General features: G+C 41.1%; 1 protein-coding gene across 2 annotated transcripts in view; it reads right to left on the minus strand.

The window, feature by feature from the left end:
• The window catches only part of AQR (aquarius intron-binding spliceosomal factor), a 60,463-nt gene that overhangs the window by 14,056 nt on the left and 27,274 nt on the right, over positions 1–19,133 (minus strand). For both annotated transcript variants that reach the window (XM_035110363.2, XM_035110354.2), the window contains exons 20-31: positions 14,334–14,575; positions 13,312–13,452; positions 12,180–12,249; positions 11,052–11,162; positions 9,476–9,585; positions 8,387–8,522; positions 7,070–7,279; positions 4,992–5,129; positions 4,002–4,073; positions 3,276–3,463; positions 1,999–2,170; positions 1,358–1,528 (exon numbers count right to left, since the gene is read on the minus strand). In XM_035110363.2, the coding sequence (XP_034966254.1) occupies positions 1,358–1,528; positions 1,999–2,170; positions 3,276–3,463; positions 4,002–4,073; positions 4,992–5,129; positions 7,070–7,279; positions 8,387–8,522; positions 9,476–9,585; positions 11,052–11,162; positions 12,180–12,249; positions 13,312–13,452; positions 14,334–14,575 (1,761 nt within the window). The remainder of the gene's footprint in view (positions 1–1,357; positions 1,529–1,998; positions 2,171–3,275; positions 3,464–4,001; positions 4,074–4,991; positions 5,130–7,069; positions 7,280–8,386; positions 8,523–9,475; positions 9,586–11,051; positions 11,163–12,179; positions 12,250–13,311; positions 13,453–14,333; positions 14,576–19,133) is intronic.

The raw sequence follows: 19,133 nt of genomic DNA on the forward strand, positions 1-19,133 counted from the left end.
TGGTGGAAAATTACTCCACTGCAAACAGGAATAGGGCAACAGGGGAAACACCCTTCTTCGTAATGGAAACTCCCAGACAAAATCTGAGAAATCCAGATGACTGTGAATGCACAAATAGAGCTTCTGAGTTAGGGATGGGGGAAAGTTTTGTTCGTCTGCGTTTTTAAACAAACTGACTTGACTTACACCTCCAAGACTAAGATACAAATTAGAATGTAATTACCCTTTGGATTTCTTACTTTTCTGAATTTTTCAAAAATGTCTATTTTAGGATAGATTCCTCAAGAAATGTGTACACTGGGACAAAATACATATTTAAGTATGTACTTCAATACAAATTTTGTTTATTTATTTTTAAAATCCGCATATTAATGAGAAAATGGGATGTAAAAGATTGATGAATAAACAAGTGTGCGGGGGAATGTCTGGGAATCAAGGAGGCTGTGGTCCCTGTGGATTCTCGAACCACAACATATTACCAGAAAGCATGTGCAGAGGTTGGTCCACAGTATCCTACAGTCTATCGATGGCCTTCCTGGGGATCAAAGGGTTGCTTGAGAACACTGTCATCACTGTTAGATCCAATGTTTCCAAAACTACGCCTGCAAAACTGGAGCTTTTAGTTGGTGACAATCGCAGTACCTGGTACTGTTTTATTCCTGGAATATATGCACCAAAGGCCATTTATGCAATAAAAATGATGAAATATGCTCTAAAACCAGAGGTGTGTGCCTTAACGACACTGTTTTCAGAATGCAAAGAAAATGCATACTTCGCTTATTTAAAATTTAATGTTTTCATCAAAAAACATCTGTGCAAAATTTAAGAGGTGCCGTATATCATGTTCTTGCATAGTAATGTGATTCCTGAAATGTAGCTACTAATGGTTACAATTTTCCTAATCTTAATTGATGTTGCTTATAAATACCGCTATGGGGCAAGCCTTGGCAAAAGCCTATGCAATGTAATTAGCCATTATAACATCTTGTGCTCTATTTCAGGGCTTATTTTTGCTTTTGAACAAGTCTTGAATAATTAAAATATTCTCCTCAAGATACAAAGCTATGCCTTTTGTGAACTAATGACTCAAAAATCTATTTGCATATAAATCTGACATCTAATTATAATTTGCTATATTATCTCCTGCAATTCACCAGCTAGAATCTCTGTGCCTAATTTGCTTTTTAGGCTCAACATTAGACAGGAAAAACAACAAATGACACAGTGGCATCCAATCCACAAGCAGCAATCAGCTCAACCAGTGAACAAACTTAAAATCTGACTAGTAGCTTTGTTTATAAATATATGGAAGGAAGGAAGGAAGGACGATGCAAGTGAATAGTATCTGGAATGTTACCTTGTTTGGTCTTCCAATCATTGGGTTATTTCCACAACGCTGATTAATAATATCCCGAATGAGGTGTTTCTGGCCATTATAGGTTGTCAAGATGCTTATCTTCTCTGCAGGGTATCCTAGCAGGCACATGTACATGAACAGTGCAACAACATATTCTGCCTCGCCAAGATTCTGCAAAGGAGAGGAACTTGTTTTATGCACTTGGTCAAATAATATTCATGCAGCTAGGATGGAGCAAAACCACAACTTGGGAGAACATGACTCCTGCCTATTAAAGACATTTCCTTGATATGACTTCCTAAGAGCGAAAAAAGGAAATTTAAATGCTGTTGGCATCTGTACAGTGACAATTTTTTAAAGACACTATGGTGTATATGCACACATATTTACAGATACCTCTCAGAAAGGAACATTCCCACTTCCAGCCAAGTGGCATGAACTTCAACTGGTCTCCATCACCCACAACCCATAAGAGATATATTTTCTGTACACTGGGGTGGTAGTGATGGAGAGGAGATATCTATTGCCCAGTGCTTGCAATTTAACTTAATATTACAAAACTAAAACTTGCATTCTGTTTTCATAGTAAGTACACACCCTGATGTGAGTACCAAAAGTATTATGAATTGTTTTCCCCTTACCTGATAGAAGTAAGGATTGGGTTCAGATTCTCCTACGCCATGGAAATCTTCTACATTTATGAGCTGGAAGTCATACAGGAAACCAGCATTTGCTGTTCTGAATTCTGGCAAGAGCTGCACATGTGGCAAGTTACCCAGGTTCTTGTAACGCCAATTGTAGAGATTGCATAAGCTTTATGGGAAATATAGTTGAAGACAATTATTGTCAATTGTCAACATGAGTAAATATATTCCTTTACTATTTCTCCATGTTGCCTTTAAAATTAATTTCATGCATGAAAAGCAAATGCATTATTATAAAACATGTTTATTGGACCACAGTGAGGAGCAAGGAAGGAGAACAGTTCTGCAAAATGAGGATCACAATAAAATGAGAACACATTTAGAACAATCAGACTGCTGTATGATCTGAAATATTTCAATCGCTATAGGTAATCGCAAGCACTACGAATTGTACCAATAAGCAGAATGAGATGCAACGCAGGTTTCAAAGCACTTATAGGGGTTTGCAGTGAAACAACTGAAACGGGGGGGGGGCGGCTTGCTTTTAGCACCATCTTGCTGCCTGCTTGTACTTTGAAGTCCTGACTTTGGGACTTCAAAGCACCAAATCCCTCAGTTTCATTTGTGACATCATGGGATTGATAGGTGGGTGACCCTGCCCAATGGTCAAAATCTGGCCCCTGTGTGAGTGCAAGGATTTATGCTTGCCCAACAGAACTTTCACTCTATCCTCCCCCATGCCCCCCTCCCCCAAAGACTCACCCGACTCTCTAAACCGGGAAGGTTGCAGGGTGAGAGAATGCTCCATTGCACAAGCATAAATATTTGCAATAATGGGTTGAGTGCACTGGATACCAATACAAAATTCCTTTCAATGTTTCAGGGGGCTTTAAAGAAGAGAACTGATAGTCATTATTCACCTACAAACAATGTTCACTTCAGGTTGCATTTACTGATACCACTGTGTATCACCTGAGTTAGTCACTGAGCACAATTCACAGCATGCTCCTCCTCCATCATTACAGCCTAGAGAAGTAATGCATGATCTGAAAAGGCTTATTTGCCCTCTTCAGTTCGTTCAATAACCTTAGCATTACAAAAAGGTAGAGTGGCTACGGTTATGAAAATGACAAGAGAGAAAAGTCCACCTCTAAGAAAAACTAGTTATAGTAATCATTAGGCATACATAGCCTTCAAGGCAGGCTTCAATATCTGTATGGATAGTTTCCCTTCATATAAGACCTCCTATAATCTTTATTTTCCTGTTGCCTTACCTTGCTCTTGCTCTTCCTTGAGCGTCCAAGTCAACAGTTGGCACTCCCACACGGACAAAGCGCGTAAAAAGAGACTGCTCCATGTTCGAATATTTTTGAAAAGCCATGTTTTTAATGACTGGTGGCAACTGATGATGGTCCCCAATCATAATCCACCGCTTCAGTCGACTGAATCCATCTTGGGGATTCTATCAAAAACAAGCAAGATGCTAGGGTTGAAATGCTAGAACTATTAGTGACCACTATTTTTGAGCTCTACGTTTACTGTACTGTTGTGAACATTACTTTCAAAGCTAGAAAAATGTATAGCTTCATCTTTATTCTGTATTCATAAATTAAGAGGTGCAAAAAACACCTGTTAGGAAGAATAGATTCTTCTGTACTACAACACTGTCACTTGCAGTCTTTTCTTCTATGGCCACTGTGTGTTAAGAAGCAAGTAATGTGGTATTCTTCCCTGTGCAAATCATGCCGACATAAGGCAAATTCTTGACAATAAATCTTATTTTAAATCCAGATGTGCCCAGCTACATTGTTAGGTTCCTGCTATTGTTCCTTATTCGTAAGGCTTTCCAGTGTTCATAACAAAAGTGTCAATTGGAATGTTTCTTTTTTTACGCATGGCAAAAATAATGATGTTATTAACCAATACAATCTGAAGTACAAATAGTAAAATAATTACATTGAAATAATGGTCATAAACTGAAGTGCTGCTAGTGTTCTTACCTGCAAGAGGAGTGGTATAAAAGTTTCAATCTCCAGTATCTGAGCAGACTCTTCCATTAAGATGTTATCATACTAGGAGGTTAAAGAGAAACATGTTAAGTTTTTGTTTTAATGTGGGAATGATTAGTTCATATCGGAAGCCATTTGCTTACTGATGTGGACACAGCATCTGGTAATTCATTAAATAATATAGTATGTGCATAATGTCTTTTGCTTATAGTAAAACTTGTATAATTTGACTTTCTGAGGAGTGGAATTCTCTCTCTCTCTCTCTCTCTCTCTCTTTCAGAGCTACCTGAAAGAAATGAATGTGTCTAATCAGGATATAGTGAAGCTACACCAAGCTCAAACCTGACAGGATGCTGAATGCAACTAACATTTGAATGAGTTTTCTATGTCTTTGACATGTATGTTCTTGGCTTGGTATGCCTGCAATTAGACTTCACAATGTATGTGGTACCTACTAACAGATCCTGAAAGAAAGTAGGTAGGGAAGAGGAGCAGGCTCACAGATTGGAGACTATTAGAAGGTATCTTGGCACAAGAGAACATTTCAGAGTTGGGCTGCTCTGGTAATTAGTTTCCCTCCAGGAAGGTGCAGATGTGAGTCATCCAGGAGATCTGGGTGGCTTCTGGGTCTACGACCAGCTCTTTACCTATCCATATGGTGTAGTACAGGGCTTCACGACAGTCATGTGGCTGAGGCTTGAGCCATGGTACCAAAGGGACAAAAGAGGCTGGACAGGCAAACCAGTTCCTCAGTCCATATCAGGGTAGAATAGTATTGATCTTCTGCCACACTGCTCCTATGTGTATGACATAGCTAAGTAACTAAATAAAGCTGTGGCCAATTGAATCCAGCATCCACCCTTTTTGCCAATTTGCAAGGCATTCCTTATCCTATCTGCTGCCTTTATAACCCTCTAACAGCAGCAGATGACACACATATAATACAGGGAAGCCTTAGCATTTTGTCCGCAGTGGCGTTACCTTGAAACCCAACTCAACCAAGTCATGGCGTTTCAAAGCAGCATGCGTGCAGGTCATGGCAATGATCTTTGCTTCCTTCACAAGTAGGTATTTGGATCTGTCCAGTCCACTGCGGAGCAGTTCAAAAGCTCTGAATTCCTACAGAAAATAGGCGACAGCCACAGTTCCGTGAAACAATGCAGAATACTCACGCTTACAATAAAACTGTGTGACTTTCAACTTGCTACCAAACAAAACAGCTGCAATCCAGGGGTCTCTGGGTGCTCTGAAGCGCCGATGGAACTCACACACACATATTTTCCCATTCATTTGAATGCCAGAGACAGATGTTTGAGCATAAAGTTCTTCCCCACTTTAATATCAATGCAGGGTTCCACAGATGGGGATAAACAACCAATCTGTCTTACTGTATATTTGTCTTTATGCAGATTTTCAAAATTGGCACATTTGGGAAAATTAGGAGAATCCCTAATCAGCAATGATCTATTGATCCCTGATCGACAGAAAAACACCTCTAAGCACAAGGAGGAGCAGATCAATTTTCTCTCCCCCCCCCTCAGGTTTTATTATTAATTTTGTGATACTTTAAAAACAAGCATCATATTCACAATACCACCAGGACAGGCTTTTCTGAATGCCTATGAAAATAATAACATTAGACAAAATACACAAACATGCAGGATGTTCCAGTATCATTTCATCATAAATGGATTTAAATATTGCTTGACATATGCTTACTAATCTACATCTTCAAAAGGATCTTAGAAAAGTTATAGCCTCTTATTAAACTCTACCTACTTTGTATATATATTTCTAATTTCATTCACTTAACTGAATAGCATAATCATTTAATGAAAAAAGATATTTGCTTTTAGAAGCAAGCACCCCACCAATTGTTGATTCTAATTTTGCATATGGTTTTTAGTATTTCCTAGAATACTATTTTAGGCTCTATCTTCCCTTTGTTCAACCCTATTTTTCAAATAGTCTCTATTTTTTAGGACAATCTCATTAAAGTAAAAAATAGATATAGCTTTAAAACTGCTATATCTCCAATGACTTACATTTTTAAAAATAAATCTTTCTTATCATTTCAGGTGTTAAAACCCTCCTGATAGGATACTTTATAGTAATAGAATTTTAGCACACACAAATGCAACTGGATCTTTTGTACAACCATTTCTCTTCAAAGAATTGCAACCCCAATAAAGTTTCCAAATTTCCATTATTTACTGTTTGACAAGTTTCAATTTACAGGACCTTATGAAAATTCAGTATACAGTGGAACCTCTACTTACGAATTTAATCTGTTCTGAATGCACATTCGTAAGTAGAAACATTCGTAAGTCGAAACAATGTTTCCCATAGAATGCATTGGGAATGGATTAATTCGTTCCGGAGCCTAGGAAAAAGACCCTTTAAAGGAGACTTTAAAGACTTTAAAGGCATGCAAACATTACCTTTCAGTGCAGGGAGTGCGGGCGGGTGGCGGCCTGATCCGGCCATAGGCCAAGTGGGGGAGGTGGCGATCTGGTGGGAGGCCGGCTAGTGGCGGCGGCGGGGCCTGATCCGGCCGCGGGCTGAGCACCGGAGGCGACAGGAGGCCGCTAGCAGTGGAGGCGGGCCCCAATCCGGCCATGGGCCGAGCGCCCAAGGCGGCAGGAGGCCGCTAGCGGAGGCGGTGGGGCCCGATCCGGCCGTGGGGCGAGCGCCCTGAGGCGGCGGGAGGCTGCTAGCAGAGGCGGGCGGGGCCCGATCCGGCCATGGGCCGAGGACTCCGAGGCGGCAGGAAGCCGCTAGCAGAGGGGGGCCCCGATCCGGCCGTGGGCCGAGCGCCCGAGGCAGCGGGAGGCCGCTAGTGGCAGCGGCGGGGGCCCAATCCGGCCTTCGGATGTAAAAAAAAAATGTAATCAGGTCAGGCCCCAATTTGTATCGTTCGTAAGTAGAATTTTTCATAAGTAGGGTTATTCGTTAGTCGAGGTACCACTGTACATAGTGTGTATAGTATGTGAAGTGCTACTTATTTCATTATCAGAACTTTCTTTCCCTCTCTATAACATAAAAAGCAGCAGCCTTACCTCGAGCTGAGTGAATATCTTTTTAATATGTCTAAAACATCCTTCGGCGATTTCCATATCTTCATTGTAAGATCTGCCTTTAAAAATTGGCTGAGGGGCATTTGCAAAATACTGATGGAAAGGAAAGAAGCTGCAGATATCAGCAACATCTGAAGGTTTGCTGCCTTTAACTTTCACTTTGCTCATATACTCTTCCCAACGAGACATTACCTGGAAAAAAGTGATCACATTAACATTGCTATTTTGCAATCTCATATTTACTACGGCCAGAATCCAAAGCGTATTGCACAGAACACTAGGAGACCACTAGGCCTTTTTCTCCATACTCTACTGGAGCCTCTAAAGCAGGGGTCCCCAGACTACGGCTCCCGGGCCGGATGCGGCCCAATTGGCCTCCCAATCCGGCCCGCGACGACCCCCGCCGCCCGCTGCCCGCTCTTACGGCGCGCGGCGGCGATCTTCAAAATCGAAAAAAAATCACCGAAAATCCTTTGTGCGCATGCGTATGGGCCTCTCCCGACCCAGAAGAAGTCATTTCCGGTGCACTTCCGGGTCAGGGGAGGCCCATACGCATGCGCACAAGCGATTTTCGGCGATTTTTTCCCGACCGTGTGCGTACGGGCGCGCATGCGCACGGGCGCGCACTCCCCCGCCCCCCGGCGGGCACCGGCCTGAAGCCTGGTAAGTCTGGGGACCCCTGCTCTAAAGTCTCCCCTCTCCAGAGTGGGACTCAAGGTATCCAAGGAGATGTAGCTGGAAGGCAGAAATCAGCAAACCCACTATGGGCATGTGAAAGTACTTTCCACTTGTGCATCCCTGGACCCTAGTCTATGAACACAACATTTTACACACAACATCCACATTTTAAGTTACCATTGTAAGTCCATATTGTAACATATATTCAAATATACTGAAATAACTTTTTTCATTAGGAAATATGAAACATCTCACCGAGATTCCCTGCAAATAATAAAAAGTATTTTCTTTTCTTTTTTTTAGAATGCATCTCTCAACATTCAAGGTGGGTTACTGCTTATATAATATATAATCAAGGCAGAGAGGGTACACCAGTTCAAACTCCTTGCCAAAAGTCACACAAAGCAAGAACCTTGGCCTTTCTAATTATAACTCATTGCACACAGGGTGGAAACAATAGGAACAAAAAGAAGTAACAGCTTAATTATAGCTTAGCTTCCACTTGCATTTGAGAGTGAAACAACTGGTTCTTCAGTCCAAGTTCTGAGAAATTCATCCCAATTCCCCACCTAAGTTCCCTAGAATGCTATGTTCACGCCTGATCTTTACTTAATTTCTTACTTGATATAAGAAGAAGTGGCCAGCTGTTTCACAAGTATAGGAAACATCACCAGGGACCCCCAAGCTCTCCTGTAATCGGCCAACTTCCCGCAGAAGCTCCAGTCTCCGTGCTAGAACATAATTTACTCTTCCATACCTGCAAATCAGATTAATACAGTGAAGAATGAGGTACATGGTTGATTCAGTTTTGCTGACTACCCATTTGATTCTGGACTGTGAAAAAGCTGCATGGATCACAAACACACAAAGAATTATGTAATTCGTGTTAAGCACCTGAGGAAGTTTTGAACTTTTGTTTCCCAAACCACCACCTTCCAAACTGAATGGCAAGTCTCTTCTGAACAAGGGAGTTCCTTCATAGTTTTCAAAGTTGCATTGCAGTTTAAGAACACAAGAAGAGCCAAAGGCCCATCAAGTCAGCATCCTGTTCTCATAGTGGCTAACCAGATGCCAATGGGAAGCCCACAAGGGGACATGAATCCTAGAATCCCAGAACTGTAGGGTTGGAAAGTACCATGAGGGTCATCTAGACCAACCCCCTGCAATGCAGGAATCTTTCTGCCTAACATGGGGCTCAGACTCACGACTCTGAGATTAAGAGTCTCATGCTCTTCCAACAGAGCTACCCCAGCTACTTGAGTACAACAGCATATTCCTGCTTGTTGTGATCACCAACAACTGGTATTCTAGAAGCACATTGCCTCTGATGGTGGAGGCAATATAGCTATTGTGACTGGTAGCCACTGAAATTCCACCATAAATTTGTCTAATCTTTTAAAGCTATGCAAGTCAATTACCATCACTCATTCTTGGGGTAGTAAATTCTGTAGTTTAACTAAGCACTGTGTGAAAAAGTTTCTTCTTCCCTTCTTATATATCCAAGGGAAACAGTCTGCTTCCATTACTCCTGGAGCTTTCAAACAGGTTGCAGGACTCAGAAATAAAGTACCCGTAAGCTGTTCAGAGAAATCAAGCCACCCAACAGAAAACCACCACCATAAAAACAAACGATTAGCAGGTCTTCTCTGCCCTTCTTCCTTATGTGCATACATTTTACATGGTTCTGCTTCTTATGAGCTATCAGCTAACCTGCTGAAATCTTTCTCTGTCTCCAGTGCTTCCTCCCCATGACCAAGACGCAGGAGGTGGCGCTCATCAATGTCGAGAGCCATGATTTTCTCAAACAGCTGGTTCAAGGCCTGGAGATTGACAAGAGCAACAGGAAAGTAGATTTTAGGAATCCAGACGCTATTACGGGGAAACCCTGGATGTTAGAAAAACCATTCCTATTTTGGTAGAAATTGAAACGAATCAAATATGAAGAGGGTATTTGCACTGGGGACCATAAGGAAAGCTTGCCTTTTGCTTCCAAAGGAACTAATCCCTCTTTCAATCCAACCTGGGCCAAGCATACACCTATGTATAAGATTTAAACCTGCTGATAAAAGCCCTTCTAGAAAAAAGCAAGGTTCCTATCTAGTCTAATGCCTATTGACATTAGGCCAGTGCCCTCACTATATTGTTTTTAGACACCTGCTGTTTTATTTATTTATTTCAGCAAGTCTACTCAGATACATAATTTAGCTATTTATTTTATATGTGATTTACTGATAATTATTATGTATCATCTAAAATGAAACGGTCTATTAAACCATGGTTTGGCATTATGTATGAACCCTGCTCAGTGGCTTAACTATGGTTCATTTACTGCCAACAAACCATGAGCTGAAGCCATGGTTTGTTGTTGGCTTACAAACCTTGGTTTGTTTTAATGATTAAATGTAAAACCAGCACACTTTCTTTATCACAGTTTGTTTTGACCACCTTACCACAGGGGTCGGACAACTTGTGGTTGACTCATGTTTTGTTTGTGGTTGACTCATGTTTTGCTTTTTAAAAACAAACAAACAAAGAAACAAAGGCTTAGTGATATGCAAACTGGGCCCATGGTGTGTTTCCCTCAAGTCAATGATGCAGAATACATTTGAAGACACCATACAACATGATGGCAGCATCTCTATGTGGCATGGAGATGCTGTCTTAAGGTTAAAATCTTGAGTCTAAAATGCAGTACCGCACGAAGCTTGCTGAGACTCTGCTCAGCTTCACCAGAGCCTAAAGCCTCCCATTCCACAGTAGCACATCAGGATAGCCAGATAAAAAGGTAAATGCAGGGTGGTGCTGTGGTCTAAACCACTGAGCCTCTTGGGTTTGCCGAACAGAAGGTTGGCGGTCCGAATCCCCGCGACGGGGTGAGCTCCCGTTGCTCGGTCCCAGCTCCTGCCAACCTAGCAGTTCGAAAGCACGTCAAAGTGCAAGTTGATAAATAGGCACCGCTGCTTCAGGAAGGCAAATGGTGTTTCTGTGCGCTCTGGTTTCTGTCACAGTGTTCTGTTGGGCCAGAAGCGGTTTAGTCATGGTGGCCACATGACTCGGAAAGCTGTCTGTGGACAAATGCCAGCCCCCTTGGCCTGAAAGCAAGATGAGTGCCGCAACCCCATAGTCGCCTTTGACCGGACTTAACCGCCCAGGGGTCCTTTACCTTTTTTTTTTAGTTAGATAAAACTCTTTCTTTCTTTAAAGGACTGCCTGCAAGCTGCATTTCATGTTCTGAAACTGAAGTGAGAAACAGTCATAGGAATAACAGGGCACAACGTTCATTTACCTGATTGGAATGTGTAACGATCAGGGTCCTCTGTTCAGGGAAGTTGTGATAGAGATTAGAGATTATCTGCACTGCCACGTCAGTTTTGCCTGTGCCAGGAGGCCCCACCACCTACAAAAACAAAAGGAATTGCTCATTGGGGGACAAACTGCTGAGAAAGTATATATCAGGCAAGAACAGAGCTGTAAGTTGTTTTTTAAAAAAATAAAAATTAGAAATAAAATATCCTTACCCATAGTAAGGTAAATACAAACATACATACATACATGTGAATGCACATGAAGGCGAGAAGAAATAATTGGCAAGAGAATCCCAAGGACCTGGATGATAATTAAGTAGATCCTGGCCATCTGGGCATGGGCTGTATACATTATCATGCTGAAGACACATTTAAAGAGTTTAATGCAGGGGTGGCAAACAGCATACGACCCACTGGCTGGATCCTGAGCATCCCCAATGGGCCATCTGGACAGTTGGCTGGGCCATGCAAGTCCTGCTTTCAGCAGGCATTGGCAGTACCAGGGAGTTCCCAACTGAGAACTCCCTAGTGTACCCAATAGCCAAAAACAATCAGGAGTACACTTTTAAGACCAATTCTACATTTGTTTTTACCTGCCCCAAAGCTGGCATAATATGACAGGGCATGGCTTAGGGAAAACAGCCTGCCAGGAAAAAATTGGCCAGTAGGCTGGAGGTCCCCAACTTCTGATTTAATGGCTCTGTTGTGAACCTGAATCTCCAAAAAGGGAAAATCCCATAGAAAAACCCATAAAAGCCATTAAAAATGCTTTTGATCTAATAAAGCTACTACTTTGATTACTGAAACTCATATTGGCTCCGCCACAAGGAACAAAAATCTCCAGTCAAAGGAAATGTTTTGGTCAGCTGGTAAAGCTTTATTTTTTTTATGAGGAAAAGTCCATTTCCTCCCTCTCCTTCCCCACTTTGAGTGTCTAGTGAAAAATACAAATCTACTCAATGTTAAGGAACACACCAAGCTTTTGGCACCATTTAATTTTACACAGTGGGCAGAAGAAATAAGAAGTGCATGTACTTCAGAGATTAGCCAATATTAAAAAACATAATTTGTTAATGAAAGAGGAAACATGTAATAATAGGCATCATTACCATTGTCAATCCAGGTTGCATTCCTGCGCGTATAGCTTCAATCTGTGTATGGGTAAAGTGAATTGTATTGCTGAAAATTGAATTAAAGTAAATTCAGTTAATCCAGAGCATGAGACAATAAACTGAAGTTATATGAATTTATTCAATATAGTCTTCATGAATATTTTCCTTCATGCTGTTTTTCAGCCAAGGAGACCTGAACTTGCTTAAAGAAAATATGCTTTTTACATTACAGTGGTGCTCTCTAGACGAAATTGATTCGTTCCACGGGTCTTTTCTTATAGCGAAAAATTCGTCTAGCGAATCCCATAGGAATGCACTGAATTTTTTAAAAAATTTTCCCCCCGTAGGAACGCATTAATTGAATTTCAATGCATTCCTATGGGAAACCGCGATTCGCTAGACGAATTTTTCATAAAACGCATTCGTCTAGCGAGGCAACCTCCGCTTGAAAAATCGTTTCGTTAAGCGGAAATTTTGTTAAGCAGGGCATTCGTTAAGCAAGGCACCACTGTATTTGGGTAGATGAAGGAATTCACAAACATCAAGAGAAATCAATTTCTGCCTTTAGGGCTGAGATAACACTACAGTACTCCAAGTCATTACATGACCGTTCTGAAATTCATCACGTGTAATTTAGATATTGCAAAGCCATTGACCAAAACAGCTAATTTGATCAACATCATAAGTCATATTTTATCACCGAGCTTGAAAGGACTAGATATTTATTGCTAAATGTCATTTTAACATGCATGACTCTATACAAAACAAAAATACACCAACAATATGTTGAGGAGCTGCTCACTCAACAATGCAACAATGATAAGAATGTACTCTTTACTCACAAAACCGACTTAGCTGTAGAAATATGATTTGCACCTCTGAAGATCATTTTAATATTCTGTAAGCAGTAAATTGTGATAACCTACTTGACAATTACCTCAGGAAAATGATTCTTCCTGTTTGAATATATATATATTAAACTAAATAATGACACCTGAAACATATGGAAAGAAACACATGGAAAGACCCTATAAACGTGATTTCATGTTTATATGTTTCACTGACAGACATTTTGTAATGGAAATGAGCTCAACACGGATCCCTTTAGAAAGATGTACACAGATATTACCGTTTGGGTTGATTATATGGGTAAGGTCCTCTGTTGGGGATGACGTGGGGCTCAACAATCAATGTTTTTGAGCCATCAGCTTTTTCTTCATCACACTCTTTCCGTTTCTTTCCTGCTTCACTTCTGACTGGAAATGCTATCCTATTGAGGGAAATCATTGTTCTTCAGCTTCATATTATTTCTTACAGGAGACTGTTCTTCCAATGAACTATTTTCCGCCACAGACTAGCTAGCCCCGGTACCCTCAAACCTTGACCTTTATAACAAAATGAAGATGACAGCATGATGCAGGGAAGATTAAATCTGAGATGACTGAAACCCATGAGAACACAGTATGGTGTGTGTGCTTTCCTTTTCTTAATTTAATAGTTATTTTTTTTAGGAGAGAGACAAGATAAAGAGACCATTTGATATACAGGACAGCAGTTGCTGCAGGCAGTGGCAGGACAGGCATCAAGATATCAATAAAGTAGATTTCTAGAGCCATGAGACAAAGGCAAAAAATAAGAACACAGACTACATACAATACATTAAAAAATGAAAAGAATGAAATGGCTGTTAAACAGCATTCTTAAAATCATGAGGGGAGAGGTGGAAGACGGAAGAAATACTGCTTTACAGCATTTCCCAAACTTGGGTCTCCAGCTGTTTTTGGACTAAAACTCGCATCATCCCTAGCAAGCAGGATCAGTGGTCAGGGATGATGGGAACTGCAGTACAAAAATAGCGAGAGACCTAAGTTTTGGTAACACTGTTGCAAAGCTACCAAAGTCAGGAATTCAGTCAAACAGAAGATGGCACCTTATGAATTAGCAGTGTGAAAGAGCCCTTCTGGAAAATTCTGTGTGGTTCCCCAAAAGTGCAACACATGCAAATCCCACAGAAACGTAAGCTGTCCACCATTAGCACGCTTTTCTATGACAGGCCTGGGCCCATGCATAGGAAAATGAGAATCAGATTGGAGCAGGCCTGACTTGGAATGAACATGAGCAGTATTTGAGAGCTGGTGTTTCTTAATTCACCTGAATGGAGGAATCTGCATTGCAGGGTCTTCAACTGTAACTTTAATGCTGTATCCAGGAAAGCTGGCTCTTAAGTGATCAATGGAGAGGAAAGTATCATTAAAATCCAGGGAGGCGATCTGATTTGGCATTTTTGAATAGTGAGCACTACTTGGGTCTCCATAACCGAGGATAATGTCATGTAACCAATCAGGAACCACACAGTCGGTGTTCATCAAATTCCTTATAGTCTCCAGAACAGCCTAAAATAAAACAGGACATGATTTAAAGCCAGTTTTGCACTCTGGTTTCAAACAGATTTGCACTCAACTTCATGTGCTATTTCAGCCTTTCTGTGTGTTTCAGAGAAAATAAGTTCTCTTCCAATGACAGGTGTTTGGTCTGACTGAATCAGTAACTAGATTTTCAGCTGACGTCAGCCCACAAAGAGCTAGTTCAGCAAGACAAGAAGTATTTATGGGCAGCCTCTAACTACCAAACTATCCCATTAGAATGAGCAAATTCAGTGCAGTTGACAAAAAATAAAATAAAATTATGATGCTGTTCTTTATATCATCTGCAGGGACATTAGCCAGAAAAGGGGCATTGCTGTAAACATGGAATCACAACAAACATGCTATTCACTGCAGAGTGAATATTCTGTAACAGAGGTGGACAAAATGGATTATATTCTATCTTCTTCATCCTGCACAGTACTGATAGCTGAATTCTTCAGGGCATTAAGTGCCAGGTAACAATGTAAAAAACCGTGAGAAAACACAAGGTGAGGGGAATAAGACATAGGAGGGGACTTATTTAGGATTGCTTAAGTGCCGTTACCGATCAAGCCCCAATTTAACTTCAAGGTTAATCCACATAAAATAGTTCTATTAAACCAATTCTGCCCCTCCTCAATCACAGAGTCAGACATAAATAATAAACTATGGTTTATTGTTAGGAGAATGAGCCTAGGTGAGCCCCATGCCTGGCCATGCCCTCTTGTCCTCCAGTGGCTCCATGAGGAGGCAGTAAGTTGTTTGCTTAACCTCACTTTAGCATCCTACGCTGCCATTAATAAGCAGAGGTTCTCCTGTTAATTAGAGCTTAATTGGACCAAAGTACAGGTGTGTGCTAGAAGAGCTGAGATCACAAATTGTGGAAGAGAACCAACTGCAAGGTTGTTAAGGTTTGAATTTCAGAGAAGACTTTGTTCAGTGCAAAAGACAGTGGGTGGTAATGGAGCCAACAGTTTGGTTTCCTCTACATTCATGATTTGGCAACTCTCTCCTGATTGTTAGTTTTAATTATACTTGTACAAGTGAGGATGGAAGAAATTGGATTAAAAACATGGATTATAACATCCAACAGAACTGTGTGTGTAAAAAAGAGAAAAAGGGAGGGAAACTATTTTGCAAAAGGTTTACGCTGGAAACTTAAGAGCTGACTCTTCCCCATCCTTTATTATCCATGAAGTGAAATGAATAACGCTAAAGGACTTGGAATTTAATTTAATTGGAAGGATAATTGGCTATATATATCCAGCTGGAAAGATGAAAGGAGTCTGTGTGCTGCCAAGGAACTGATAAGGTTTCTTATTGAGTCATCTGTAGTTCAACAGACAGCTCTTCTTCCCAGGCTGAGGGAGAAAATGGTGACAAGAGTTTATTTACTGGGACAGAGTGACTTTTGCAGCTGTTGTTAAAAGTTATTGGTGCAATACAGCAAAGCACATGCCAGAGTGATGGAGAAACTTCTGGAACAATGGGATATCAGCTCCGACCAAGGCATGATGGATAACAGCAACTATCGGACATAACATCTTACAAGGACAGGAAGAAACATCACAGCCAGAATAATTGCTACATACAGGATAGAACATTGATAATGTTTGAGTCCCTCATTTTAAGTTTTATAAATCATTTAATGTGTCAACACAAATAAGTTATCAATATTGCAGTTGTTGTATAAGGGACTGGAATGTAACTGAAACTAATAAGATTTTGGAATGCAGAAATAAAGAAAACCAGAAAGCCATCAAATCTAGCACACAGGGGGCCACTTCAATTTAATTATATTAATTGGTATTTGAATTACTGGTATTAATAATTGCATTATAAATTTGCATTGTTATAATGGTTATTATTGGAATATAATTGAAAACTAATAAAATAAAATCTACAAAAATAAAATAAAGGTTGCAAAATTCAAATCCTAATCAAAACAGACTGCTTCACTGTCACTTTCACCAGGATCTGATTCATGGAGAAACCATTCCAGAAAGTAAAAAAAAAAATCCTTCCAGTAGCACCTTAGAGACCAACTAAGTTTGTCATAGGTATGAGCTTTCCTGTGCATGCACACTTCTTCAGAAAGAGCAGCTATAGGGCACGGCTGTGCAAAGGAAGTAATGTCTGAGCAGGATGTTCGTAAAATACAGCAGCTGCTTCCTAGCAGAGACATAAAGGTAAAGGTGCCCCTGACCATCAGGTCCAGTCATGTCCGACTCTGGGGTTGCGACTCTGGGGTCCGCAGACAGCTTCCGGGTCATGTGGCCAGCATGACAAAGCTGCTTCTGGCGAACCAGAGCAGCACATGGAAATGCCATTTACCTTCCCGCCGGAGTGGTCCCTATTTATCTACTTGCACTTTGATGCGCTTTCGAACTGCTAGGTGGGCAGGAGCTGGGACCAAGCAACGGGAACTCACCCCGTTGCAGGGATTCGAACCGCCGACCTTCTGATCAGCAAGCACTAGACTCTGTGATTTAATCCACAGCGCCGCCTGGGTCCCTAGCAGAGACATACATGAGTGCAATGGCTGGGGGGAAAAATGTGTCAGTGCAATCAAATGAGTCACCACCAGAAAACAGTGGCTTTATTGGTGGAGATACCAGGGCAGTCAAAGCAGCCCCAAGGCCATTCAGTGCTCCATGTGGAGCAATATATACAAACATGGCCTGAGATATTATCACCATGTTATGAAATACTAGAAAAATAACGAATACTCTTTTAATGATGGTGTGTTACTGGCCCAGAGATGGAAAGAAGATAGAGTTCCTACCAGAGAAGAATGGCATATGAAGTTAATGGACTATTTACTAGTTCTAATGTGTAAGCAAAGAGCAGGATATAAAAAATAATGTCCACCTGATCTCTTGCTGATCAACATACAGGGCACTTGGCACCTTCAGGGTGGGCCTCTCTCTTTTTACCATGGATGCGACTAGTATGTATGTCCTGGCAGAGCTTTGTTGATATTTTCACCTTTGCTACAGCAGTGACAGTGGCAGCCATGGGTAGCAGCAAAAACAGCAAAAAGAAAAGCAGTCAGTCTAGCCAGCCAGCATTACTGCTGGCACCTGCCATTTCCTCACAATACTTCTGGAGCCCCGAGGCCATATCACTCCTAAGGAATGCTAAAGAGGTCTTGTGGGGGAATAAAAACGGCAGCTGCTAGCAGTAGTGTTGGGCATCAGTCACATCTGTCTGGGCTCCAGCCAACATTTTGGATCAGTGATGGGCTGTTCCTAAAGACCTGGGCCATTGGGAAATGCTCAACTCTGGATGACAGCCTTGCAAGTAGTAACACACAAAAATTGTCCTGGGCATTAGTAACATAGGAAGCTGTCTTACAACACATCAGGTCACTTGTCCATCTAACTCAGTATTGTATACTAGCAGACAGCAGCTCTCCAGAGTTTAGGACAGAAGTCCTTCCCAGTAACCTTGATCTCCAAATCATTTCAGACTTAGAGGCCCTTTATCTCATAAAGACCTCGGTGAAATTTGAAAGCTTCCAGGCTCTTACATGTACAGATCCAAATATATCACCTTATCTTTTCCGGGGCTAAATGCAACTGTGCTGCCAATTATAAACTAATTAATATTGGCCGAGTACATGTAAAGGTACTCGGCAGAAAAGGAGATTACAGGTAAGCCAAAGCAACCAGGATTCTAAAAATTGCACCAATAGTTGCAAAGGACTCCTTCTTCTTTCTAGAAAGTCCAATCCATTTTTAAAAAGCACTAGGCATTCATCTTAGCTTCACCAATTCAGGACAAATGGCAACTCCTACAGTAAAACAGGTTATCTGCTCAGCTGATAAAAGTCTATTAAGTGCCGTAGCAGATGGACATCACCTCATGATCAGACAGCAAGAGTTGAGTTTTGCATGGATTTGCATAATACCTGATCTTGCCAATCGATGAAGCAGCAGCTGTATTTATGACACACAAGGTTATTTGAGGTGATCGGTTAAAAATGGCAACATTCCGTCTTTTAAAAATGTATTTATTCAACAGATGACTAGTATAAAGGGAAACAAACTCCAAAATACTAATATTTCTTTGATGTAGTGGCCACAAGCAATAAAAGGCAAGAGGGCAGACCTACCATGGCGAAGTGCCGACTGTCATATTTAGCTATCGCTTTATGTTTGTGCTTCTACAGCTGTCATGTTTGCTTAATTTAGGAGACTACATAAGATTTTTGCATCTTTCTCCCTACAGGCTCAGCAGAGAAATCAAGCTGTCTGCTATCTGCTTGACACACTACCAACATTTGTCATTAGTGAGAATGACTTACCTTATTTTCTGTTATGTGAGCAAGGAGGCATAGAGCAGATAGGGATAACCTATCCTCCGGGATAGAGCAATCCCAAGAAGCAGGCTGAGCCTCATCAATTGGTTTAACTTTTAACATGAGAAAAATGTGAAATTAAAGAGACACTGCCAAATCATTTCTGTATTATCTGGTTGTCTGACTGTCCTTTGCTTGCAAATAACCTTTTAAAAACTTTGAAGGCAAAACTTTTGTTTTCAG

This window comes from Zootoca vivipara, chromosome 1, assembly GCF_963506605.1.
Source record: "Zootoca vivipara chromosome 1, rZooViv1.1, whole genome shotgun sequence".
NCBI lineage: Eukaryota > Metazoa > Chordata > Lepidosauria > Squamata > Lacertidae > Zootoca > Zootoca vivipara.